Genomic DNA, 26758 nt, shown 5'->3' with positions numbered 1-26758 from the left:
ATAGAAAGTAGGAAGTGTCACGTACAAGTTGAGATATTCTAGCTTCTCTTGAGAAACTGGCGGCCTAGGTGTTATTTGCTGAGTGAGTACAGTCCCATCCGTGCTGGGAGAATAGAGCCCCTCCTGGGCCTCCCCTGAGTTGGCATCACCACCAGCTCTTCCTCACTGATTGACAGTTCCATGACTTGGGACCACATGGTCCATGAAGCCTGTTCTTTTTGTTTGTTTGGTTTTTTTTTTTGTTGTTTTTTTTTTTTTTGGTTGTTTTTTGTTGTTGTTGTTGTTTTTTGTTTTTTTGAGACAGGGTTTCTCTGTGTAGCTTTAGAGCCTTTCCTGGAACTCACTCTATAGCCCAGACTGACCTCAAACTTAGAGTTCCGCCTGCCTCTGGCTCCTGAGTGCTGGGATTAAAGGCGTGCGCCACCACCGCCCAGCCAAAGCCTACTCTTAAATGGCTCATGCAGGAGGTCACACTGTCCGCTGGGCAGTGGTGGCACCTGCCTTTAATCCCGACACTCTGGAGGCAGAGGCAGGCAGATCTCTGTGTGTTCGAGGCCAGCCTGGTTTATGGAGCAAGTTCTAAGACAGCCAGGACTACATAGAAACCCTGTCTCAAAAAACCAAACAAAAAAAAGGCCACACTGTCCTTGGAGACTCAGCACAAGAGGTGCCATGTTTCTTCCTCAGCTGGCCACCCTTCCCTGTCACATGCTTATTCAAGTCTTATCCCCTCCAAAGGATGGTCCCTCCCAACCTGCCAAAAGCAAAGCCTCAGCGCCCGCACCCCCAGAGAAGAACGTAGAAGAGTCCTCAGAGAGCAGTGATGAGGAGCTGCCGTCTGCCCAGGTAGGTTGTGACTCCTCTAAAGGCTCCACTGGCCAAGCCAGGCCGTCACTCTCTGGGAAGAGGGTCCATCTTTCCCACAGGGCAAGCCTCACCACATGCAGGCAGCACTTCCCAGCCTCTGGGCTCTTGTCTGTCTTCCGATACACCCCTCTGATGGGGATAGTCCACAGGGCATGGTAGGACGTGGGCTTCACACCCCCAGGTGGCTTCACACCCCCAGCCCCACCTGCTGGGCCTGGATCCTCTTATGATTCGGGTATTTTGTGAAAATGGAGCTGGTATGCTCACTGTGTACGATACAGGTGGTCCGGGTCCTTGACTGAGTCCCCTGCCTGAGTAGGGATGCCTGATCACTGTTAGGAAGGCAGTCATCCCGGCTGCCTGTTTGGCAGGCCAGGGATTAGGATCCCTTATCTTCTCATAAAGAGGCTAAAAGAAGCCAGCCCTGCTCCCCAAGCCCCTTTGGTCCGTGTACTGTTGGGGACCTAGAGCCTTGCCTGCAAGCCTGGTTGTAGTCTGTGGGCCTCACCCCAGAACAAGCCTGGGCAACCTATTGCACCTCATTTTCTGCTGTTGCCTGTTCCTGCCTGGCCTTGTCCCCGTGTGAGGCCCAGGACACCTTCTCTGGCTTCAGAGGCCCAGTATAGCCAGCAAGATGGTACGCGCTACATGCTGTTTGAAGGAGAGGGACTGTAGCTCAGAAAGAGCTCTGGGAATGGTGTTTAAATCCTGGTGGTCTGCGCTTCCCCCTGCCCGGCTGTCCCTATAGTCCGCTTTCACACTCTCCCAACCCTCAGCGGTCCCAGTCCTGAGCGGGTTGGCTTTGTCACACTGCACTTGTGTCCCAGCACCTGCTGGTCTCAGGCCCGTCATCTCATCCCTCAGGATTTCAGTGTGCTGCTGTGCAGTCTTTCTGCGGCACCTCCCTCACTCCTAAGGGACACCACCCAGCTCGGAGGGAAGGCTGCCTTGATTTTCTCTGTGTGAGTGGACTAGCACAATGAAAATGGCATTATGCTGAAACTGAACTGTTAAATCAGTGCATTAATCTTGAAGATCTGCAGTCTCTGTTTTGAAAAAACAAAGCCTGGAGTTTCCGGGTTCCCAGAAGGATTCAGGGAAGTAGGCACAGCCTGGGAAGCCATCATTTTGCCCCTCTGGGAGAGTCCTAGCTTACATGTGATTGCTGTCATTATTGGGCATTTATGGAACACTTCTCTATTGATAACTAGAACTGCTCCTGCCTCACCCTCCCAAACTGGGGTGTGTGTGTGTGTGTGTGTGTGTGTGTGTGTGTGTGTGTGTGTGTGTATGTGTGTGTTTGGTTTTAATTAGCCTGTCAATGGGGAAAAAGGCCGGGTACCAGGGCAGTTGCCCAGCTCCAGATCAGTGTTGACCCCAGGTCCCTTCCTGCAGTTCACCCCTGTTGTGTGGTGTGTAAACCCCGAGACTGGCTGGAACCTGGGGTGGGTACCAAATTAGAACGTGAACATGTGAGGTGATGCCGACATTAAGTAGCATGGATGATCCATTCTGTGTTGTAGCCTTGTATCACAGCACATCATACACCATAGTTTTTACCGCCCACTTAAATTAGTTCTAAATGTAGGAGTGATTGCCACATTTGTGCCTGGTGCCTGTGGAGACCAGAAGAGGGCGTCAGATCCCCTGGAACTGGATTTATAGCCGGTTGTGAATTGCCATTTGAGGGCTAGGAATCAAACTGAAGTCCTCTAACCTCTGAGCCATCTCTCCAGCTCTCTGAAATTATTTTAAAGGCTACTTCATCTGTCATTTTGCCAAAACAAAGGCATAGGCCCTGTCCTGAGTCAGAACAGGGAACTTGTAAAAATCTGAATTGTGTTATTTAATTAGGCTTGCGTGATTAGGTCTAGAAGGAACTCCTGCCTGGTCCCTGGACAGCTGTCTTCCAATCCTGGATCTGAAGCCAGTTTGCTGGTCTTCCTGGCTGAGGTGCTTGCCATCTCTGATCATCAACCTCAGCTCCTGGGGTGAGGTTGGGGCTTACAAACCTCAAGTCTCCTAGCTGCAGCCCCAGAAGTGTCATTTCCAAGTCCCTCCATAGGGTTTTTTGTTTTGTTTTGTTTTCTATTTTTCTTTCTTTGGTGGTTCTAGGGTGGGACCCAGGACCTCATAAGTGCTGAGGACACACCCTGCTGCTGAACTGCCCCTCCAGCCCCACCCCACCCCCACTTTGCCCCAGATTTACTGGAATAAGGGCACAGTAGGTACAAGCCCAGCTGAGACAGCAGGCAGTGGGCGCTGCCCAAAGCACCCCTTGTTTGCTTCTGTGAGCATCATTCCTGCAAATGGGAAGGGCATCCCCCTGCCCTACTCTGCTCCCAGCACCCACGGGCAGCAGTGAGATGCCCTGGTGAAGGTGAAGTCCTCTTTCACTGTTTTTCCTCTGTCCAGTTCCTTGATCAAAGCACAGTCCACATCTGCTGGGCTTGTGCGTTCCTCGAGGTGGGCACACCCAGGTGGGGGCTGGTCGCAGCCCTTCCACAGATGGGCACCTGGATGACAGAGTGGGGGACAGCTGCCGCAGACCGAAACACCGCCCCCTGTGCTTAGCCTGCCCTCTGCAGCCAGGCCACGCCCACCTCCCTCTCCTGCCCTCCCTGCACTGGGATGAGGCGGTGTGGGCAGGTGGAGCTGGAGGAGGCTGTGCCTCCGCCACCGTGGAGCTGCTTTTAACTTCCCAAGACGCTATTGTTCGCCTCAGTGGGTTTGCTGCCTCTCTTGGTCCCCAACAATCTGTTCTCCTGTCTTCTCACATATATATAGATCCCCCTCCCTCCACCACAAGCCTTCTCCCACTTTCCATGCTTCTCCTTTTCATCACGTGGGAAGGAAGGCTCTGGAAGTGGCAGATCAGAGCGGCCGCGGGGGAGGCTGTTTGGCAGGGTAGGAAGGGCCTGAGTGCAGCAGCGTTGCGGCTCTTGGTGGGTACCACAGCGCTAAGCTGGTCGCTGTCTCACGGCCCCTGGAGTAGGGGGAGCCCGATGAAGCGCAGCAGGTGGGCAGAGTGTGGTAGTGGACCTGACTGTCCCTCTGTGGGCCTCAGGCCGCCCTCCACTGGCCAAACACAAACAGCCTTGACCCAGCCCTGACATCTGGAGAGTAGAAAGTAGAATTCAGTTCCCTGGCTCCTCACCCTGTGCCTTCATCAGCTGGGGCTTTGGAAGGAAATAGACCGAGAGTCCCCCGGTGTGTGGTGACACATTTGGGAGTCTGTAGTTCACTGCCAAAGTGGCCTTCCCAGTACTAGGATCTGCTGCTGCTTTACCACCTCGGTGAACTGCAAAGCAGACCCAGAGGTGAAATGATGAATCAGGGCTGCAAGAACATGTCTGTAATCCCAGCGTTTAGGAGACGAGGCAGGAGGGTCGAGAGGCCAACCTGGTGGGCCTCACAGCGAGACCCTGTCTCAGGATTTAAAAAAACAAAGTGAAGTAAAATGATGACCCTCCACACTCTCCTAACCCTCAGCAGCCCCAGTCCTGAGCGGGTTGGCTGTATGCACACTCTGCTTGCTTTCCAATGCCCGCTGGTCTCGGGCCGTCATCTCATCCATCAGGATTTCAGTGTGCAGCTCAAAAGGAGAAGGGTTTCCTTTTCCTTTTCAGCACAACCACAAGACAGTGTGACAGCTAGAAAGTTGACCAGCAGGCAGGGTGCCTGTTTTCTCCAAAGTAGCTGATGAATGACTTTTTTTATGCTTGTCCTATTTTAGGATCCAAATAAGGTTAGTGTGTGGTGGTGCAGTGACTGGTCTGCAGAGCAAAACCTGTCTCAGATAAGGCCACACACACTACATTATGTTCTTGAACCCTTTCTTACTCTGTTGGTTTTTCCACTACCCATCGACCCTGTTACCCAGGGATGTTTGTGTACTAAAGAAACTGGATCAGTATAGCTGGGGGCTGCATGCTGGGCCACACACCTGTATCAGGGTCTCTGGGGAAGGGGACAATGAGACTTCAGGGAAATCATATCTTATAGCCAGGCTCCTTTAGGAAATGCTTTTTAGAACTTCCCACTTAGCAGGTGGCTGGACATCTGAGATCATCAGAAGAAAGATGTTAAATTAGACATTCTAGCTCGCGCCTTGCTTCCGATCTGGCTGTGTGGCCCAGGCCCTCCTCTTTTCTTCTCTGGACTTAAGGCTTTCCCATGTGTCCAGTGGCATGCATACTGCTTACCTTGGGGGTCACTGTGAAGGTCAGCTGGGCTCCTATGAGAGCTGTGAAGTGCTATGCTGGGTGTTAGTTGGTATGGGGTGGGAGTGGGCTGCAAATGCCCAAGCTCCTTGAACTTCTTGCCTTACTTATAAAACCCTCCCTTGCCGCACGCCTTTAATCCCAGCACTCGGAGGCAGAGCCAGGCAGATCTCTGTGTACAGCCTGGTCTACAGAGTGAGATCCAGGACAGGCACCAAAACTACACAGAGAAACCCTGTCTCAAAAAAGAAAGAAACAAACAAAAACAACCCTCCCTCACCCATTTCCCATTCCCTTCCCCGGCCAAGCCTTTAATCACTGGGTGTGTGTGTTTTGTTTTTGTTTTTCAAGGTGATTAAATCCCCTCTGATTTCTGTCGACCCTAATCGTAGTCCAGCTGGCCCAGCTGCTACCCCTGCACAAGTCCAGGCTGTGAACACCCCAAGGAAGGCCCAGGCCTCAGGCACCACAGCCCAGAGCTCCTCCTCTGAGAGTGAGGATGAAGACATGATTCCTGCCACCCAACCCACCACTCATGGTGAGTGCTGCTGCATGTGCTGCTCAGCTAGAGGGGGCTGCTGCCCTGCATGCCTTCCCCATTGAGACCAGAAGGAACCAGACAGTAACCAAGTGGCCTAGCAGAGGCATTGGCCAGGAGGACTGGGGGCTCAGCCTTGGACCCTGCATTGTTACCTTGAGGGTAGCTCATTTGCCTTGTTTTGAAGGAATTCTATTCAAGGCGTCTGTGTGTCGTCTCCAAGCCTGAAAGAAAGCCTGAGCATTTTGGTGGCTGAAAGGGACCAGCAGGCTAGTCTAAGACAGAGCTCTGCTATAGCCAGCTAGCTGTGGAGTGGGCTATCAGCCCGGCAGTGAGCTCCCATCCCCTGTAGCACAGAAAAAGAAGATGGGTAACATTTTATACTTGGTCTCGTCCCCAGACCTAAGATAGACTAGTGTATTTGTGTGTGGCAAGGCCCTCTGGAAGCTCAGCCATCTTCAGTTGCATATTAGGACGCTGTGACATTTCTGTCATTGAGTACAGACAGTACGATTCCTACTGGCAGCAGAATGGTGCTGTGTATTTGGCTAGTACATAATGGGGACATACGACCTTGTTGGGCTGTGATGGGCATGTCTTCCTCAGCACCCAGCAGCTCCCCCGCTGATTCCTAACTGCGAGGAGTCTCTGGCACCATGATCTAACTTGTTGCTCAAAAGGAAAAAGATGAGGCTGAGGCTTGGAGTGTGCCCCTGTAGCCATTTGAAGGCGCTGAGCCTTGTCAAATGACGTGATGAGAGCTGCCTGGAAGGCTTGGGGAGGAGAGGAAGCTAGCTTCCACTTTACGATCCCTAATTCCAGCACCGGGTCCATGGGAATGACTGGGAATTGGGGAATGCCTTGCTGGAGAGTCATGCGGCTTCCGTACCCTGATGTGCCTGCCCCCTCTTCTCCATTTCAGCCATTAAAACCAGTGTGACTGTGCCCACATCCCTCCCACGGACAGCCCCCCAACCCAGCAAGAGTGAGCAGTCTAGTCGGGTGCCGAAAGGCAAGAAACCCAAGGCAGCATCCTCTCAGGTACTGTCGGGTAAGAGAGGGCTGTGGGAGGGTCACTGCCGCCTCGGTGTGTGCTATTAGGTTGCATGGCAGTCGGTGGCTTGCTCCCAGCACCCTGGCAGTGTCATTCAAGCCTTGGCTCCCAAATCCCCATGATGTTGTCAGGAAGAGCAGGCTAGGTGTCCAAAGGCAAGTGGAATCCCTCCTCTTCCCAGCTTGGTGGACTCTGAATTCGTTTTCTGTCGACTAGTTTTGAAACGCTGTAGATAGGAGTTGCTCACCTCGCCTTTCTTAGTATTCAGAATGGACATGATCTTAGAGCATTTTTTCCTAGCCATCCCCAGTCTCAGTGCATCGTTAACTAGTAGGACAAGGTTAGTGGACACTGTTCAACTAAAACTAAGGGCACACCCCACCAGGGTCAGTCCAGGCCAGAACCTGGGTCTTCCAACTCCCAAGTTCATTGCTCTGTGGGCCCAGTGGGGTTTGTTAACTCTCATGTGGAGAGAGAGGAGTCCACTGCACACCCAACCTCCTGAGGGCAGGAGAGAGAGAGCTGTGCTAAAGCATTGGGTATCCCCTGCTTGAGGGGCTACTGTGCCACCCCATTACTGGTGCGTTACACGCTGTAGTGCCAGAAGGGCTTCTGAAGCGTGTGGCTGTGAGAACTAATAGGCAGTGGTCATCTCAGCAGATGGTACTGGACATCTGCCCTGCTGGGCACTGAGGCCACAGCAGGTACAAGGCTCTCCTGGGGCTCCCGAGTCAGCACAGAGACAGCCATTAAACAGGGAAAGCAAGATAAATTAGTTGTCAGCCAGGCACACGCCTTTAATCCCAGCACTCGGAAGGCAGAGGCGGGCGGATCGCTATGAGTTTGAGGCCAGCCTGGTCTGTGAAGTGAGTTCTAGGACAGCCAGAGTGGTTACGCAGAGAGACTGTGGTGTCTCGAAAAACAAACAAAAAGCTGGTAAGCAGGCTGGGGAGACGGTTCTGTGGATAAAGTGTTGCCATGCAAGCATGAGGCGCTGAGTTCATTCTCCAGTACCCACAGGAAAAAGCCAGGCATGGTGGCAGGGGTTTGTAATGCCAATGCTGGGGTGCCTGAGACGTGTCAATCCCTGGGGGCACACTAGCCAGCCAGCCTGGTCTAATTGGTGTGCCCCAGGTCACATGGAGAGACGTGGAGAAGGTGGATGGCTTCCTGCGAACACCACCTGAATTTTACTTGGAGAGTCAGTGTGAGCATGGGTGTGCTTGAAGTGCATGCGTGCGTGCATGTACGTACTTGTGCATGTGCATGCCACGTGAGTGCCAGTGAGACCCGGCTAGGACCCAGCCTTCAAGTGCTTTGTGTTTGGGGAGCTGTGTAGACCACTTTAACCCCACTCTCCTCCCACACATGTGGCCAGGTTCTCTCTGCCGTGCCTCAGTGAGAGCCCAGCATGGTTGTGTGTCCTACACCAGCCCTTACTCTACCTGCCTGGGCCTCAGTGTCCTGTACATAATAAGAAGCTGCAGTGCCCACCCGAGAGCTGTGGGGCAGATCATGGGAAGGCTCATGCGGTGCTTCCCACATGGGGCCTGGCCCTATTACGTCCCTCTCTGTACCTTCTCTTGTACTCTTCCTGTTCCGAATTAGATCAGCAGTGCCGTGGAGACGCCCTCCGTGATGCCCCCCCAGAGTACACCTGTCCAGTCCAGAGCAACCAATAAGCTCAGAAAACCCAAACTCGCTGAGAAGCAGCAGCCTCCCCCAAGCTACCCCAGACCCTCCAGGAGCTCAAGTAACAGCAGTGATACCTCTTCAGAGAGCGAGGCGGATGCCAAGAGACCCCAGATGGCCAAGGCAGCCCCCAGACTGGGTGAGGATTCCAGGAGGGAGGGCAGGGGATGAGACACAGCCCGGGAGAGCTGTGGGCTCTGGCCTTCTCACCCCACCCTGGGCCTGTTTATCCACTAGTGGAATAACTCCACAACTTAAAAGACCTGAGTCCTGTTTGACTTCTGGCAGCTTCTTGGTATCAGGCTCCCATTATTGAATGCCCCAAGTCTCGGGACTTGGCTTCCCTTACAGGGGAAAGCAGAGAAATGGGAGCCTCAGGAACCAGAAAGGAAACCTGGCATTCAGATGTGTCAGGCAGGGTGCTTTGGATAACATCAGTGGGTGAAAAATGGGAGGCCTTGTGCAGGAGGAACAGAGACCCAGGCTTTGCAGCCTTCCTGAGGAGCTCTGCCTAGCCTGATTAACAGGGCCACCAGGGACCCACACCCAACACGAAACCTTTGCTTCTGCACTAGATCCGGACCCTTCCCAGAAGGAGATTGTGGTGGAGGAGACCCCTGATGAATCCAGCGAAGATGAGTTGGTGGCCCCCTCACAGGTAACTGCCAGGGTAAGGGCTAGAGCTTGGAGCTGCAGCTTTAGACTCCAGCCACTCCTTGGATCAAGTGTCTAGATCCCATTCCCAGGGCCCTGGTAAGGTCCTGCCTGTGGGATGCCCTTAATCAACAGAATAGAGCCTCACCTGCTGCCCTGGGGTCGAGGGAAGGGATTCAGATGGATTCCAAGACATGCCCAGATAAAGCCACTCCTTAGGTCTCTCTTAAGGCTCTCCTCGGGCTGGAGAGGTGGCTCGATGGTTAAGAGCATTGGCTGTTCTTGCAGAGGACCTGGGTTCAATTCACATGGCAGCTCACAACTGTCTGTAACTCCAGTTCCAGGGGATCTGACAACATCACAGACATACATGCAGGCAAAACACCAGTGCCATTTAAAAAAGGAAAGGAAAGGAAAGGGAAAAAAAGGCCCTTCTGTACAGGACAGACACTGAAGATTTCCTCATTTGTGGGGAGTGTGTGGGGATCAGAAAACGACTTTGTGGAGTCTGTTGTTGTCTCCTTCCCCTCTTATGTGGGTTACTGGATTGAACCCAGGCTTTTGGGCTTGTACGGCCATCTTAGCAGCCCCAAATGCTAGTGCTGTTCTGTCATGGTAGTGGTCCATTGGCAGTAAGAAATCCTCCTTTTAATGGGCCATAAATATACATCGATTCACATAGTTTAGAAGCACACACCGAGGGCCTGTGGGCTCTGTGGGCTCAGTGCCACTTTGCTGCCTGACTAGATTAGCCTGGTCTTGGGGCACTGCGCTGATCTCCTCAGCAGGCCTTGACTCTGGGGTAAGGGGAGGGGCGCACTGCGTCTTTCACACTGGGCCTCTTCAGTCTCTCCTCTCAGGTTATGTGACTCCTGGGGTGACGGTGGCCGGTTCCCAGGCTTCAAAAGCCACTCCCAGGCAAGACTCCAACCCCTTGGTTTCCTCTGCTCCGGCCACCAAAGATAACCCAGATGGCAAGCAGAAAGCAAAATCCCAGAACGCAGCAGACACCACGCTCCCTAAAACTGGTGAGTAGGGGATGTCGGGATGTGGAGGGCCAGGCTGCTGGTCCCTGCTTGCCGTCGGAAGCCGTCATCTCACCACTGTTGGCCTGGGTTCCATCAGAGTCTCCAATGCAAGCCTACGGGGTCCTCTGTGGGAACACAGCTGGGGGCCAGGCCCGGGTTTCCAGCTCTGGGCACCCTGGGAGCGGGTGTATCCGCCCCTCTGGAGCTGGCGAAGCTGTAGCAACTTCTATGGGCTTGTGGAGGAGGCCTTGGCTCCCCAGCTGTCCCTACTGACTTTCTTATTTCCTTAGTTAGTGGGCCAGGGTATTGGGTAGAGGGACTCGGAATGACTCAGACTTGGCCGGCAGCCCTCTATGGAGGACTCAGTATATAGAGGAGACCCTAGGTGATGGACTGGTCCCTGGGGTGCTCTGACTCACTCCGTAGCCAAAGCTCCTGGGCCCCTGTGTCTTAACCATGCAAGGCAAGAGCAATGCCACCACGTACTGTCAAAAGTATAACACACAGAAAATTGTCACATGACATTTGGTGGGACCCAGGGGAGGGGACTGTCAGGAGTGCCTTACATAACACAGAACAGTACATCCCACCTCCCCACTCCATTCCAGTCAGCTTTTCCTTGAGGCAAACACTGCTAGGGTCCAACCCCTGAGCTCAAAATGTAGGAAGTCTGTGCTGCGGCTGCGGCTGCGGCTGCGGCTGCTGCTGCTGCACAGAGCGGTAGAGACTTGCCCGGGCGACCTGGGAGGTGCGAAGTGGATAGAGATGGGAGCGATAGCTCTGGGCTTGTAGCCCCAGCTTTCCTGCGCTGGGTCAGAGGCGGGGTTGTTGCTCACTTTCTTCTCCAGTGTTCTTGTCGGTGTGAGAGGCGGGTGTGACAGGGAGACATTTTCGAGGGGGCTGTGGAAGGTTTTTTTTACACGTGTAGTCAGCACACAATTATCAAAGGCAAGCAGAGGCGTGGAAAATTCTAAACAAAGGCTGCACCAGAAGTCACTCTGGCAGGCAGTAAACCTGCTTAGTCAGCCGCCACATGCATACACAGCAAGCACACCCAGAGTTCCCCCCGCCCCAATCTGCCTCTTGCCCCAGCCTTCATGGGCCAAGGACCCATTGTCTGTCCACAGACAGGAGCTGAGTTTCAGTCCTCAGGACCTTCCCTTGTGTTATGAATCTACAGCTCATGGCAGAAGACACTATAGCTTCTTGTTGTACAGTGGGAAACAGGCCTTGAGGGACTGTGACCTGGCCAAAGCCTTACGGTGTGTTGATAAAGGCAGACCTAGAACCTGAGTCACTTGTGTCCCACCTGGTGTCCCCTCTGTCTCGCTGGCAGACTTCAGGCCCTCTCATTAACATTCTGAGATCACTGTCCATCCCCAACTGTAATTGGGTAGAGTTTCTGATGTGAGGACATAAAACAGAGCTGGAAGTTAGAGGTGAGATTCCTGTTTAAGGCATGAGCATAGGAGACAGATGGGGCAGAGTGACCCCGGGGCCTCAGTTTCCCATCCATACAGTTGTAAGGAGATGCACTCCCTCAGTCCTCATGTATTGTGTAAGATCTGTCCCTCAGCTTTCCAGACCTGTGACCTCCGAGACCTGTGATTCACAGGTAGGAAAGAGGCCTCCCCAGGTGCCACACCTCAGAAGCCCAAGAAGGCCAAGAAAAGCACCCAGACCTCAGCAGCACCCACACAGGATCTGCAGAACAGCATCACCCAGCGCCTCCGGGAGCAGCCGTGGCCCCTGAGCGAGGCGCAGGTGCAGGCCTCTGTGATAAAGGTCTTAACGGAACTGCTGGAGCAGGAGAGGCAGAAGGCCACGGAGGCCATCCAGGAGAGTGGGAAGAAGGGCCAGAAGCGGAAGCTCTTGGGGGACCAGCTGGCAGCTGGGACCCCAAAGAGCAAGAAGAAGAAGCAGCTGGTGGCTGGGGCAGGTGCTACTACCCCAGAAAAGACCTCCAGGACTTCCAAGGCAAAGGCAAAGCCAGACAGAGCGGATGCCGATGGCAAGGGGAAGGAGTCACCTGGCTCCCGAGGGGCCAAGGAGAAGCCGGAAAGTGAGCTGGGGTTAAAGGTTGAGAGTGGAGAGCAGGGTGACGCAAAGAGCAAGAAGGAAAAGAAGAAATCCAGTAAGAGTAAGTGACTCCTTTCCCGGGCGTGTGCTGCGGTGCGGGACAGTGGAAGCTGGGAAGTGGTTTGTCCAGAGTGACGGGGGCCTGGGGGCAAAGCCAAAAGTAGATTGTGAGCTCATGGGCCAGTACTTCATCCCGTCCTCCCCACAGCCCAGGGTCCTTACAGTGCCCAGCAGTTCCACCCACGTTAGCCCCAACTCCAGCTTCACACGATGGAGAACAGGAGCACTCCACTCCAACCTAAGGGACACCAGAGGTCCACTGCCGGTCCCTGGGGTGCGGAGTGTGCCTGCATCCTCCTCCAGAGCCCCTTTCCTCTGGAATTCAGTTCCTCAGGGAAAGCAGCTGCTTAATTGCCCTCTAGACTGGAACCCTCACCCAGTGGGCCTTTTGAGTTGTCCTGCCGACCCTGGGCGGTGGGGAGTCTTGCTTTCCTTTTCTAAGTGGAAAACAGACTCTGAGAAGAAAAGGACACTTTTGCTGGGCAGTCCCCTCTTGCTTTGTTTTGAAACAGGGTTTCACTATGTAGCCTAGCCACCTTGAAACGTATTATGTAGACCAGGCTGGCCTCCGAACTCACAGAAATCCACCTGCCTCTGCCTCCCGGACACTAAGATTAAAAGGGTGCACCACCACGCCCAGCAAGGAAATCCCCCTGAGTTCTGCCTGCCCATCTGTGGCAGGAGTGGGGGAGAAGAGGTATCTGGTCATCTGATCCTCCTACATAAGGACCTGCTGCCCCTCGATGTCCAGAACCTATGGGGGTCCTGTGTTTGTTTTTGTTTTTTTGTTTTTCGAGACAGGGTTTCCCTGTGTACTTTTGGTGCCTGTCCTGGATCTCGCTCTGTAGACCAGGCTGGCCTTGAACTCACAAAGATCCACCTGGCTCTGCCTCCCGAGTGCTGGGATTAAAGGCGTGTGCCGCCGCCGCCGCCGCCGCCACCACCACCACCTGGCTATCTTTATAAAAATAAATATGGGGGGAGATGTTCTTAAAGTGAGTTCATTCAAGACTGGTAAAGAACTCGCATAGCTGGTCTTGAGGCCCTAGATTGTGTGGTCCACAGACAGGAAGAAGGGAGCCCTGGCACCTGAAGGGTGTCCTGGCCCCACTGGGGCCTGTTTCCCCATGGTGTAGGAGCGGGGAGCTGTCATGAGCCTCCTGACCCTGACTCACTCAGTGTCAGTATCTGTTGCTCAGGAAGCTCGCTTTCTTCCCTCAGAAAAAAAAGACAAGGAAAAAAAGGAAAAGAAGAAAGGAAAAAAGACCTCAGTCAAAGACCCTGACTCGCTAGTCAAGAAGAAAAAGAAGAAAAAGGTAGATTGAGTTCCTGGGAGCTCTTGGGCCAGAAATTCAAACCCTTCCTCTTCCCCTCCCACTCCCATTGCCCTTTTCCTTTCCCTTCCCCTTCCCCTTCCCCTTCCCCTTCCAACACCTAGACCTGTTCTATGTCACCCTTCCAATCTAATGGACCTTGTGAGGAAGAGCAGGGGAGGGGGGATAAGAGAGACCCCCATGGGCAGACAACTGGGTAAGCTACAACCAGCTTCCAGGTGAGAAAGGGTAGGAGGAAGAGCCTGGCCTACATGTCCTGGCCAGTGGGGATGCCCACTGAAGGAACAACCATCCATTTCATGAGGTCAAAGGCTGCTTGGCCCAGGGCTGGTAGCACAGGATAGCCTAGCAGTGGAAGCTGCAGGGGTGTGGCTGCTGAGACAGCCGGTGAGGTACCACCCCTGCCTCCAGGGAGTCCTGCCCCGTGCAGGTGGGACGGCAGTGGTGAGGGCCCGCAGACTGAGACCTTGTTGCCCTTCTCTCCTCACAGAAGAAGACAGCCCAGCCTGCCGTGTGAGGCCCAGCACAAAAACCAGGTACCTGACTCTTTGTAGCTTTCCTGGGCAGCTGGGTAGGCCCAAAGGGAGGGAGCTCGAGAGGCAGCGACTCTCTCCCCCAGGGTCAGAGGGACTGAGGGGCCTTGTTAGCAGGTGTGGAGCCCGAGCAGATCTGGTGCCCTCCCTTGGCTTTCTGTTTTCCTCCGTGGATATAAAGTTCAGGAAATCTGACCTGGTTTGTTTTCTTCTCCTAGCGTCTTGTCAGAGTGTGGCCGTCCTCAGACCTCTGACCTGGCCAGTGTGAGTTGGGACTGGACTTTTTAACTTACCCTCCCTCAACAGAAGATGATGGCCGTCTCCAGCTCGTGCTGCTGGCCAAGCCAGTGAGCCTGCGAGGAGACGGCAGTCCCAGGAGGAAGTGAGATGAGACACACCCACCCCCTCTGAGTGCTGCATAAGATGTGTACAGTATATATATTTTTTTAAGTGACCTGCCTCTCCCCCTTGAAATCCAACATGCCCAAAGGCCTCAGGACCGACCTCCCTCTGCTCTGCAGACCCAGCCAGGTTCTGCTTGCAGTTCATCCCATTGCCTGGATCCCTGGCTTACCCCAAGGCCTTGTCCTATCAGTTTTCCAGCTCTTTTGGGTTTGGTTTTTTTTTTTTTTTAAGAACTCAAAATAAAAGACTTGAAATGTAAAGGTTCCCTGTGCATCTGGACTCATCCTGCTACTGACTGCTTAGGGAAGACAGTGTGGCGACCGTGGAAGAGCACAGGCCAGCACTCGGGGCTCCTGCCTGCCTGCACACCAGTGTCCTACCGTACTGTGGGTAGGACAGTTTGCTAAAGACAGAGCCTTGGTGAAGCTCCCCAGGGGCCCATGTAGGGAGGGCTCCCCGGAGGAGATGGCCTCCGAGCTTGAGGAGAGTTGAAGGTTGGTCAGATACCAGAGTAGGTGGCACAGGTGACCGAGGGGCCTTTGGATGTTTGAGAGTTAGGATGATGTGGTGGAAAACGTCGGTGGCCGGTGTGGGAAGAGCCAGTAGACTGGGCCCTGAGTCGCCCCCTCTCCAGGGAATAGTTCGGTGCTGGGGAAGGCTGGAAGTGAACAAAGCCCACGTATGTGTTGGGGCATCACTGGGGTAGACTGAGGGAAAAGGGTGGCAGCACGCCTTTGCTGCCTCTGCAGAAACATCCAGAAGCCACCTCAGCATAGCGCCCTGGGGGACGGCCATTCCCGTCATTCCATGTTGGTGTCAGAGAAGGGTCTGCAGAGAAGGGTCTCATTGGCTGTGCTGACGCACAGTAGTTAAACTGCAAAACGGACCAATCTCGCTAACGTTCGTTTCTGACTCCTGGGTGGTAAGGGATCTGCTCCCTTTCCCGGTGACAGTGGACTGGAGCTGAGTAGCCCTGGGTCCTGCAGACACCCATCTGGTGGCAGCCCCCATTCCCATCCATTCCTGACACTAGGCCCCTGTGTCCACTGCCATCTGTCATCACACTTATGCTGTTAGTACAGAAATGGAATCCGGGACATGAGGAATGGAAGCTGGGGCAGCTATGCTTTTAAAACTGCGCAAGAGCCTGTTTCTGAATGTAAAGCAGGTACTGAGTGTCTGCGGCCATCACCCCAGGCTCCACCGGCCCTGGGTACCTAGGTGACCAGGTTGAGGTTTTCATTGACCGTCTTAGGGTAAACTAATTGGATCCCAACAGAAGAGCCAGGAGCAAGAACGTTCTACTTACTACCTTTTATTGTCACATGAACCATGATCCTATAGGCTGCTGACAAGCTTGGCTGAGCAAGGGACCTGGGGATTTTGGCAGGAAGTGAGGAAGAGTTTCTGGAAGGAGGGCCTGGGTTCTTCCTTGAGGAGAAGACAGCAGATGTGTCCAGTGTAGGTTAAGGGTGGAGCACCCCTTATCCCTGTCTGTGGGCCTACATCTCAACGCCTCACGTTGTTGGAGACTGCTAATGGGTCAGAAATGGGGGTCCACCTAGCATTGCCCACTCTGAGCTTTCTGTTCCTTTCGATAGGGGTGGGCAGCGGGGCCCTCCAGCACCCTCATTCTCTTCTGGTTGTATTGGTCGTGTCCAGGGATGAGGAAGCGGACACCAGCCTCAAGCCCCAAGGTGCAAGGCGGCAGGAAGTGGGATGTGACGTCAGGGAAGGCAGAAAGGCTGGGGCACAGGAGGACAGGAAAGCTGCTGCTGTGCAGAGCTGGCCTCTGCCTTCACATAACTGGAAGGGAAGCAGAAGTCGGTGTTGTTGCCTGGCCTGTTGCCTCTGCCTCTTCCCAGCCTCTTGGAACTTGGGAGCAGTCAGCTCCCGCCCCCATTGCTCCCCTACTGAGCTTGGGTCCTCTGCCTCCAGCAACCAGCCCATTCTGTAAAAGCCAGCCCAGTGTCATGCTGTACCACGTGAGTGTGAGTGTGGGTGACCCCCTTACCCAGATCCTGCTTGGTCACACCCAGGCCGGAAGACAGGTCCTCCATGTCCAGTGGCTCTGCAAAGGAACCATCATGCTATTCTTAACCTCGCCACACACACTTGGTTGCCATTGGGCCCAAAGGCTTATTTCCCAGTCAGGTATGTCCTTGAGCCTGGGAAATGAGGCACCATGGTGTATAGTGTGGTTAGTGGGTGTGGTGAGATGGGGGGGACTCTGGTGTGGGACAGCGTGTGGAGAATGTGAGAGGAGATAAGGTTAGAGGGACACGCAGGAGTGCGCAGGTAGATGAAGGGCCAGATGCATGACTGACAGCGGCTGTCCTCAGGGCACAGCCAACCCATGTCCTGACCCCATGTTTACTAGGAGGGCCCTCGGGACCCTCACCTTCCTAGTGCTCCCTAATCCTTTAGATTACTGGCATGGTGGCCCCTGCTTACCACTGCAATTATGGCGCCCGCGGCTCTTGGTGTGAGGGACCTCGGTGCCGTTGGGGAACACACACCAGCAGTAGCCAGTGCTCCCGTGGCACTGGAGTGGCAAATAGTTACCGTTCTCATCGCACTTGGGACGGAACGCACCCGGATGGACGTCAGGGACGTGGCTGACCTCTTCCTGGCACTTGGTCAGCACTGACGCTACAGGCATGATGAAGACAGTGAGTGAGTGGGCTCTGGGCCGGGGTCTCAGCAGAGCAGAGACCCACACACCACTGCCGTGGGCCTAATGCCTCTCCAAGTCGCTTTCCTCATTCCTCCCATGGTACCGATGGGAAAACTGAGGCCCAAGACTGAAACCAGTAAGGTCCAAAAAGAGGAAAAGCGTGGCTGGAGTCATTTGCCTCAAAATATTTCTTCTAGCACTCAGATTCTATTACAGTTAGTAATTACTCCTGTGATTCTGGTTTCTGGAGGGACAGTAATGGGGACACCTTTGGGAGCCTGACCTTCCTGTTACTGGGATAACCCAAGTAGAAAGAGGGGCTGCCATTTGTTGGGGATGCTGGAGAGGGGATTCAAAAATCAGCTAGAAGTTGGTTGAGATCGCATGCAAGCTGTCTTCTATGTATGTATCCGAGAAACGGAGTTCCAAGGGCAGTTCGGGCCATTAGCCCTCCGTTTGTGGGACAGGCTTGTCAGGCTCTGCACAGCAAATTAGAGACAGCACCAAGGTACAAGCAAGGCATTCCCCAATGCGTTAGGTCTCAAGCCTCCTGTGTGCTGGCATGGCTGGTGAGTGAGAAGTGCCTAGGGCTCTGGGCATTCGCTGACTCAGTGGCCCTCTGCCTCATGTGTTGAGGCAGTGAGTGCTGGGGAGGTGTCCTTCCGAGGACTCCTGCCTGGTATGTGTTGAGTTGGTTTTGCTCCAAGACAAGGATAAGAGGCCTCTATACTCTGGATGTGTGTGTGAAAGAACAGACCCACAGACAGGATGTCAGCGTTTCCAAACCCTGAAGGAACAGGCAAGAAGAGACAGTGAGCTGAGAGGATGGGGTGCTGCTGTTAGCTTCGCTGAAGCTGCTGGAGGCTTCAGCAGCTCCAGGGAGCCCTGGCACCCTGAAGTTCCCATCCTGCTACCTTTAGGCGGAGCTTCAGTAGGCTTCTCCTCCAGAGAGTTCTTGCTCATTTCAAACAAAAGCCACTGTTTCATCCAGCTCTCAAAGACCTGAGAATAGAGGCAGGTCATCAGGGTCAGGAGTCAACACCCTACCTTGACAACACTCTTGGAGGATCCGACAGGCCCAGCATCTGGAGTCCAGCTGCAGCCCGGGTACCTCTTAAAGACCCACAAGTTTTTTGTGGATGTTAGAAGACCCTCTGTAGCCCAGCTGTAGAACAGCTCCCCTAGCCCGCCCCTTGCCACTGTCTAGTCCTGAGGCTACTGTGGAAAGAGGAGAGTCAACAGAAGCTTCTCACCTTCCAGTTCAGACCATCCATAGAGTTCTTAAGGTGTTTCAGGTTCTCTGGAAAGCTCCCCTTCAGCTGTGGGTACTCCAGGGGTCCAGACCTCTGCAGAGTAGCAGGGCGAGAGGAAGTTAAAGAACTCCATGATAGCAAGGGGAAATGTACACCCCATGTTCCCAGGTCTTCATTCTGAGGAATGGATGTTAGCCACAGCAAGCCTGGACCCTGGCTTCAGTGACAGAGAGCAGGGGTGAAGGGGTGAGGGCCACCCAGCTATGTAGCTCCTGTCAGGGTCCACACCAGCTTTACAGCACTCGTTTGCTCCCTACGGATGTCTGCCTGTCTTGCAGGTCTCATCTCTGAAGACTTTCTGACCACCAATAGCTAGACTGGGTCCTCTGCCTGTCCTCACAGCCAGCTGTGCGTCCCTCATCACCTGGTCACTGGTATATTCAAGTTGCTTCCCTGCTGTAGGCCAAGAACAGAGTAGTGCCTGGTACAGAGCAGGCTTGTGAGGTTAATTTTGGAAGGAGAATGGGGTATCATGACCAAGTCACATCCAAGACTTGGACCTTAATTTTTCAAACTCAAAAGTGAAGAGGCTAGAGCCTGGTGTCATGATGCACGCCTTTAGTCCCAGCACTTAGGAGGCAGAGGCAGGCAGATCTCCTAAGTGCAAGGTCAACCTGGTCTACATAGTATAACCAGTTGCAGGACTACGTAGATACTTATCTCAAGGTGAGGGAAGGGGGCTGGACTACGTGAAATATTTAAGGGCCACCTTATATTTCTTGGGGTGAGCAGGTGTTGAGTTTACAGTGAGCCTGGCATGTGAGTGAGGGTTAGGATCCCATGTGGACCAGGGGGCTGCTCACTGGCTCTGACACTCACCAGGAGGAGGTGCATCACGTGGTCCTGGGTCATGTTGCCGTACTTGGTAGCATTCCGCACAGGCTGTGGAAAGGAGAACAGAGATACCAGTGCTAGTTGAGAAGTAGGAGGGACCTGGGAGCGGGGGGTGAGGACAGCAGCTGGGGGGCAGCAGCTGGCGTCTAGTGAGAGTCAGGTCCATGCACTCGCCGGCTCAGCTCTGCTACCTCCTAAGGCTCCAGCTATTCCCTTTCTGCCTCCATATCCTCACTCTGGTCAGGCTGGCATAAGCTCTTCATGGCCTTGCCAATAGCAGTTTTTGCTTTATTTTTTTTTAAGATTATAATTTAATTACTACATTTCTCCCTTCTCTTTTCTCTCTCCAAGCCCTCCCATACGCCCTTCCCTGCTCTCCTTCAAATTCATGACCTCTTTTTATCATTCATTGCTATTGCTTGCATGTGTGTTTATTTATATACTATATATTCCTAAATAAAATCTGTTCGGTCCGTATAATGCTACCTGTATGTATGTTTTCAGGGCTGGCCATTTGGCCCTGGACAACCAATCGGTGTGCTCTTCCCTGGGGAAGGTACCAGTAGTAGTTTTGTGAATAACATTATTGCTCTCAGAGGCTTGGAGGAGGTGAAGGACTAGAGGATGCTATGGAAGGTGAGAAGCTCTGGGACTTGTCTTCTCCCCATCAGGGTAGCCCCAAGAGTTCTGGCCTCCGCCACCTTGACAAGCCTCTCTGAGGTGGACCCTGCTCCTTCCCAGCAGTTAAGACCTTGCCTGCTTGTCACTTGTCAACCTTTGCCCTTCGGCACCTGCCTGCTGCCTAGACCAGCTGGCGTTTCCTCCCTGCCGCCTTCCTTACCCCCTGGAGCATGTTTTCCATGGGCAGTGGCCGCATCAGCAAGGGGGTAGCCATCCGCATCTGGCTGACAGGTTTGGCAGCTGTGGGGCAGGGAAGACAAGACAGCCTGAGTCCAGGTCCAAGGGAATAGGGCACCAGGGGTTGAGATCTGAAACCCAGGGATGGGGGATGGGAAGCGCTAGATGGAGAAACGGGTGGGGCCCGTGAGGTGGTCAGGACAGGTGGAACGCTCACATTTAGGAAGCTTCATGCGAAGGCTCTCCAGTTGCAGGTTCTGGGAGGTGACGGTCAGCTTGTCTAGACGGCCCTGCTGCTGGTACAGGAAGTATGCAGTGGTGGCCTGCCCAGCCAAGAGCAGAGCCACCAGGACAGAAAAGCCTGTGTACAGGGCTCCACGGCTGCACCTGTTGTGAGGAGGGAGTAAGAGAATGGTCCAGAGTGGGAGGCTGGCTGGGAGAGGGGACTTACGCCCCCACCCATGTCCCCTCAGACTAATGTCATGCCCTCCCAATAACCTGGCTATAAGAGAGGTGTGTGTGGAACGTCCCCATCCCCCATCCCACCCCAGCTGACCACCAGTGTCCTTCCTAGGAAGAAATCAGATCCACTTGGAGCCCAAGTTCGATGGGGAAGAATGAGCCAAATCCCTTGCCTACTCTGGGTTTTGGTGTCCCATCCATGTAGTGACGGGATAAAGTGGCGTGTCCTCCCTCTTTACCCTCTGGAGATCTGGAGCAGAGCTGCCCTCAGGAGAAAAGGATTCGGTCTTAATTATTTATTTATTTATTTGTTTGTTTGTTTGTTTGTTTGTTTGTTTTATTTGGTTGGCAGTTGCTTTTACTATGTAAGAGAAAGTAGGGTTTCCATCCCCTGCGTTATCCCCAATCCCTGCAGTGACGTCAGGTTTAAAGAGAAAAGGGAAGGAAATGCGACAGGGACAGCAAAGAACATGCATACCTGAAAAAGAGAAGTGGAGCCTAGACATTTGGGGAGGGGGGACATTATCAGGCTGGAGCAGGGCCAGATGCCACCCACTCCAGAGATGCAGCCTCTGTACCAGTCTCTGGGAATCTTTGGACAAATCTTCCCCAGTCTCCCAGCTTCTGTCACGTGTCACATGAGTAACTCTTACCCCAGCAATTCTAAATCTTGGTTCTTCCCCAGTTTGTGTGTGTGTGTGTGTGTGTGTGTGTGTGTGTGTGTGTGTGTGTGTGTGTGTGTGTGTGTGGTGTGCTACATGTGCATGTATGTATGGGTGCTCGTGTACATGTGTGTGGAGACCAGAGGTCTACTTCAAGTGTCTTCCTCAGTTGCTCTCCACTTTATTTTTCGGGGCAGGGTCTCTCACTGAACCTGGAACTCAACGATTCAGCTAGACTGTCTCGCCAACAAACCCAGGGATCCTCTTGTCTCTGCCTCCCCAACACTAGGATTAGTGCTTGTTTTTCAAATGGGTGTTTGAGACTCACACTCAGGTGCTCGTGCCTGTGTATCAACTGGGCCATCTCCCCTGCACAGTTTTCTTTGAAACAAGCTCTGACTGTGGCCATAGAAGCACCTCGTAGTGATAGCCAAGTGGGGGGAATTCAACAGCAACATAAAAGGCTAGGCCTGGATGAATGTCTCGTGCTCTTGGGTGGCCAGACCCTCAGACCTCAGTGACTGCTTGCAGTTTGGGGCTTTGAATACTGGTTTGGGGGTGCATGCACGTGTTACCGTATAGAACATAAGGATCCTGACTCGAGACCCTGAGAGTTCCTGTCCCTTCTTCCCCCACTTAGCCCTTGGGTGGGAAGAACTATCAGTTCTCTGCTGATGTTTGAACATGTCCCCTTTAAAGGTCTAGTGTTTTAGTGAATGGAGTTAGGCACCCTTGTAAGGAGGATAGAGTATACAGTATATATTATATGTATAATATGTATGCACAGTATATTATAGTAACTCAGACTAAGACAGACTCCATTAGAAATTCCCATGAGGAGTCTTCGTCCTGCCTACTCCAGCAACCAGGAAGGGAGATTTAGGAAACTCCAGAAGACCTGTCTGCCTAGTGACTTACGATGTCACAGACACCGCTAATTTTCATTGGCTCTATGCCTGCCAACCCTCTGTATTTCCTTAAGCCCACGGCTGACCCAAGAAGAGTTATTTTGGAAGGAGAAAGCAAAAACTCTTTGTTGGGGAAGGGAGACCAGACCAGGAGGGGGAATAAGTTCAACTTCCTGGCCTTCTGAAGGAAGATGTAGCTTGGGCTCAGGGTCCTCTGCTTTATTATCTACTTGGGTAACTCATGGAACCCCTGAACCCCTCTACCACCCCATACTCAGATCTAGTCCCAGCTCTACCTCTCATCACATGACCTTGGGGAAGCTTCATCCCTCCCCGTTCTGAACTTCAGTTTTTCAGAAGGCCGAAAAACTCGGGTTTGTATTGAAGATGAGAGCAGCTAGCCATAATTAACATCCAGGCTCTTCTGCTTGCCTAACTCTGGGAGCGTGAGCAAGTCAACACTTCTGCTTGTGAAATGGGCAAGAGCTTGGAATGAGAGGTTGTTAAATAACACAGAGATGGAGGGGGCGGTGGTGGTGGTGGTGGTGGTGGTGGTGGTAGTGGTGGTGGTGCACGCCTTTAAACCCAGCACTTGGGAGGCAGAGTAAGGAGGATCCCAGAGTTCGAGGCCAGCTTGGTCTGCAGAGTGAGTTCCAGGACAGCCAGAGCTACAAAGAGAAAAACCTGTCTCAAAAAAACCTAAATAAATAAAAATAATGTAGAAATGAAACACCCCAACGTGTAACACATCTTTCTCTATCAATAATACTGCTCTCGGGAGGCTAGATGTCAGATCTAGCATCTGCTCTCCTTCCTCTTGTATTAAATTTACTGCTATTTTGTTTTTCTGAGATGGTCTCATGCAGATGAGGCTGACCTTGAACCCCTGATCTTCCTGCCTCCACTTCCCAAATGCTGGGATTATAGGCATGCACAGTCACACCCAGCCTCTTCCGTCTCTAGATTGTCTGGCCCTTGGTTCTGATTGAGTGCTAACTCTTGTCACCTCCTGGTTTTACTTCCTCCTTTCTACTTCCCCCTTTTATAATTAAACAGCAAAAAAAAAAAAAAAAAAAAAAAAAAAGGTAACTGGCTAAAGTCAGAAGCCAATCAGAACTATCGGGAATCATGACACAGATGTTGCCAGGCAGAAGTGTTCACGAGAAATGCCCCAAATCAAACCCTGTCTGGAATGGCCTGAGAGCTTAAGGAACCATCTCTGAACACAGCCCTCCCTGAGTGGCCTGAGGTCAGGGGGCTCCCAGCTCCCCCCACCACAAAGGAGGCCTCTAAAGGACCCACAAAGGAGAACAAACTCAGACTAGTCAGGGTTCAAATGCTGTGTCCAACACTCACCAGCTGAGACAACCTGGAAGTTGCTCACCAAGATAAGCTCAGATTCCTTTTGCGTGAAAATGGGGGAAATGCATGATGGGGAAAATGCATAGTGGCACACACCTTTAATCCCAACACTCGGGAGGCAGAGAGAGGTAAGCAAATATCTATTAGCTCAAGGCCAGCCTGGGCTACACAATGAGTTCCAGCCAGTGAAACCAGTCTTTAAAAAAAAAAGACAAGGGCAAGGATAAGGGAGATAATAAAAATGTCCAACTCCTAGCTACAGTAACTGTAAGAATTAAGATAGAGTCTGTCGCTTGGTTATTACTACAATAACAGTCAACAGTATCTGAGGACTGGTGAAAAGTAAATGCTAGGTGGACTGTTCCTATAGCTATTGCCATTAAGCTGGGACCCAGAAAGGGGCTTGTGATTTTTCTGTGGTCACCGACAACAGCAGTAAAGTTGCCTTGGAATTCCCCACTGCTCTACTAATCTATATCTGGTTACCGTCTTTCCAGAACACAATTCCTCTGCACAAGATATCTCAGAGTCTCTCTCAAATCCCTTTCTGCCTGGAAACAGCTGACGTCACATCTGGTTTTAATCCCCGTAGGCAGCAAATCGGGTCTGTGGGAGCTTGCGGTGGGGGAGGGAGGGCAAGAAGGCAGGTGAATTCTAGTCCTGTTTGGGGTTTTTGGGGTGGAGGGCACAAGGCTGAGGTCCTTTGGGGGCTGGGAGAGGAGCCTGGGGCTATCTGGAGGGCTGGGGCAGCCTCTTGTTGCAAAAAAGAGGTTCGTAGATGGGTCTGACCCAAGGCAGAGCTGAGCCCCTTCCACTGATGTAACAGGAGCCCCTTCTCTCTGAGCAGCTGCTAGGATGGCAGCCAGCTCCTACCCACAGAGAAAGGCTAATCCTGATTCAGGTGTGGACTCCGGTATGGCGGGGACATGCTTATCTAGGCTCATACCGGTCCTCTGGCAGTTAAGGAAAGACTGGGTTGCTTCTACTGTCCTCAGAAATGGTTTCTCCACTGGCATCGGAACCTTTTCCAGATCTGAGGCTAGGAGAGCAAGCAGACTTATTGAGGAAAAGTTGAGAGCTCATCCGAGGGAGGAACACTATGGTCTTCAGTCACGGCCCAGCTTCAGCGGGTCCGTGAAGTCCCTTACATTGTGAAACTCTGAGGAGTGAACCCGGGGCCCTCTTAACACTTACACATCCTAAAGGAGCCCCTCGGTTTACAGAAAGGGAAGCCCATACCCTTAGCAGGTGGGGGTGGGGGGCAGGGGTTCAAGATTACTCAGAGCCAGGCGTGATGGTGCACTCCTTTAATCCCAGCACTTGGGAGGCAGAGGCAGGAGGAGCTCTGTGAGTTCGAGGCCAGCCTGGTCTACAGAGTGAGTTTCATTACGTAGAAAGCCAGGGCTGTATAGAGAGACCCTGGCTAAAAAAAAAAAAAAAGCACTCAGAAAGTCAGTGCTCAAGGCAGCCTTCCTGCAACTCAATGCAGTGTCCCTTCCCAGGCCTGCATTCTGTGCCCTCCGGAACTGAGGGCTCTCTGCTGGTACTCACACATACCTTTCCGGGGCTCTAGGACGCTGGCCCAGTATGGGCACCTGCTCATGGTTAGAGATGAGGTCGCGCTGGTCGTCCATGGTTCCGGTCTCTAGTCTTCTCCACAGGCGCTGCTGCTGCTGCTGCTGCTCCTGCTGCTGGGTGTCTGGGACCCTTGAGCCCCGGGTTCACCTCTTGAAGCTGGTGCAGAGAGGAATCTGATTCGTCCACAGCAGGTCACTCCGCCCACTTGGTAGATGTGGAAGTGAAAGCCACAAATCTGGAAATACCCCACTCACTCAAAGCTGCTCTCCCTGGGCAGGATAAGGGGGAGTTCCCTAAGCAGGTAGAAGGCCTGCATGATCCCATTGGCTGGCCAGGGCTCTCATCACTGGTTTCTAGGCAGACCTCTGGCTTCATAAGGCTCTTTGGATGTTTCTAGAAATAGGCAGTCTCCCTAGATAAGAAGTCATTTTGAAGCAGAAAGTGCCTTTGTCTACCCCCCTTATCCATGATAAATGAGGGAAGAAAGGGGCTTAGACAAGTCCTCTTCTCTCTGATCTGCATGTCCATCTCCAAGTTGGAGACGAAGGTTGGACTGGTGTGAAAGCTCTCAGCTGACACTTGCCTCCCTGACTAAGCCATCTTGGTGAGGTACTGTGATCAGATCATAACTGGTCATGTTTTAGAGGATCTTTCCAGTGTCTTAGAGGAGTGTTCCATCACCCGTGTTTCAGGTGGAGACTGCGGCGTAGAGAGGCTGTGTGTGCCTAGGCTCATACATGCAGGCGAGGACGGATGGAGCCCAGAATGTTGGCCACTCTCTTCTGCTTCCCTATGCTCAGATTGTATGTGTCATGTGACGGGGGGTAGAGAAAGAGGGGCTAGAAAGGGGTGTCGTGAAGACTTGCCTGTACAGACAAGGTTTTATCAACCACACCTGTGCCTACACTGTAAGTACAGAGTAGGCAAGGTCTTTAGCCTCTGCTCTTGGTCTCTGTCAAAAGAACCACTAAGGCCTCGGGATCTAGAGTGCTAAGGGCATTTTGTTATTTTCGATAGAGTCTTATGCAGGCCAGTCTGGCGTCAAACTCACTGTGTAGCTAAAGATGACTTTGAACTTCTGATCCTCCTGCCTCCACCTCCTGAGTGCTGGGATTACACATGTGTACCACCACACCGAGTGTATGCAATGCTGAAGACTGTGAAGTGGAAAAAGGTAGAGAGGGGTTGGGGATTTAGCTCAGTGGTGGAGTGCTTGCCTAGCAAGCGCAAGGTCCTGGGTTTGGTCCTCAGCTCTGGAAAAAAAAAAAAAAAAAAGGAATTAGGTAGAAAAGGCCAGTTATTATTGTTAGATCCGAATTTATTGTTTTTTTTTTTATTTTGTATGTATTGGTGTTTTGCCTGCATGTATGTCTGTGTGAGGGTGTTGGATTCTGGAGTTACAGTTGTGTAAGCTGCCATGTGGGTGCTGGGAATTGAACCCAGGTCCTCTGGAAAAGCAGTCAATGCTCTTAACCGCTGAGCCATCTCTCCAGCCCTGTCGAATTTATTGATTTATTTAGTGATTTATGTAAAGCACTGACTGACTGTACTGCCTATGTGCCAAGAGTGACTTCCCTTGCTACCTGAAACGAAAGACCTGGAAACAATGGGCCATTGCCCCTAGCAACCTGTTGACT

The 26758-nt window shown here is 52.8% G+C and overlaps 2 protein-coding genes across 5 annotated transcripts in view; one reads left to right on the top strand and one right to left on the bottom strand.

Moving 5' to 3' along the window:
* Positions 1-14433, top strand: part of Tcof1 (treacle ribosome biogenesis factor 1) — a 34027-nt gene extending 19594 nt beyond the window's left edge. For all 3 annotated transcript variants that reach the window (XM_052742251.1, XM_052742252.1, XM_052742253.1), the window contains 10 exons: positions 739-846; positions 5442-5628; positions 6551-6669; positions 8291-8513; positions 8950-9032; positions 9876-10056; positions 11672-12196; positions 13417-13511; positions 14020-14065; positions 14281-14433. In XM_052742251.1, coding sequence (XP_052598211.1) covers positions 739-846; positions 5442-5628; positions 6551-6669; positions 8291-8513; positions 8950-9032; positions 9876-10056; positions 11672-12196; positions 13417-13511; positions 14020-14046 — 1548 coding nt within the window. In that variant the 3' untranslated portion in view covers positions 14047-14065; positions 14281-14433. The remainder of the gene's footprint in view (positions 1-738; positions 847-5441; positions 5629-6550; positions 6670-8290; positions 8514-8949; positions 9033-9875; positions 10057-11671; positions 12197-13416; positions 13512-14019; positions 14066-14280) is intronic.
* A 1333-nt stretch (positions 14434-15766) lies between these two features.
* Cd74 (CD74 molecule) lies at positions 15767-25344 on the bottom strand. 2 transcript variants are annotated; one of them, XM_052742249.1, is made up of 9 exons: positions 25101-25344; positions 20367-20536; positions 20133-20212; positions 19277-19339; positions 18398-18490; positions 18059-18146; positions 16922-17119; positions 16482-16538; positions 15767-16273 (listed from the first exon to the last, which is right to left on the bottom strand). In XM_052742249.1, exons 1-9 carry the CDS (start codon positions 25175-25177, stop codon positions 16266-16268), a joined length of 834 nt encoding a protein of 277 aa, XP_052598209.1. In that variant the 5' UTR covers positions 25178-25344; the 3' UTR covers positions 15767-16265. The 2 variants fall into 2 exon arrangements, with proteins under 2 accessions (XP_052598209.1, XP_052598210.1); XM_052742250.1 differs by lacking the exon at positions 16922-17119 and having other exon boundaries at positions 25101-25330.
* Between the last annotated feature and the right edge of the window lie 1414 nt (positions 25345-26758).

Source organism: Peromyscus californicus, unplaced genomic scaffold (assembly GCF_007827085.1).
Source record: "Peromyscus californicus insignis strain IS unplaced genomic scaffold, ASM782708v3 Scaffold_17__1_contigs__length_78620276, whole genome shotgun sequence".
Lineage (NCBI taxonomy): Eukaryota > Metazoa > Chordata > Mammalia > Rodentia > Cricetidae > Peromyscus > Peromyscus californicus.
Note: the sequence above shows the minus strand (reverse complement) of the source record. Positions and strands in the feature narration are given on the sequence as shown.

Bases quoted from the DNA above. Each gene is read 5' to 3' on its own strand.
- Cd74 (XM_052742249.1), bottom strand. From the start codon at position 25,177: ATGGACGACCAGCGCGACCTCATCTCTAACCATGAGCAGGTGCCCATA. The intron at 19,340-20,132 runs GTAAGGAAGGCG...TCCTTTCCACAG, and splicing joins TGGAAAACATGCTCCAGGGG to CCTGTGCGGAATGCTACCAA. The intron at 18,491-19,276 runs GTGAGTGTCAGA...GCTACTCTGCAG, and splicing joins ACGTGATGCACCTCCTCCTG to AGGTCTGGACCCCTGGAGTA.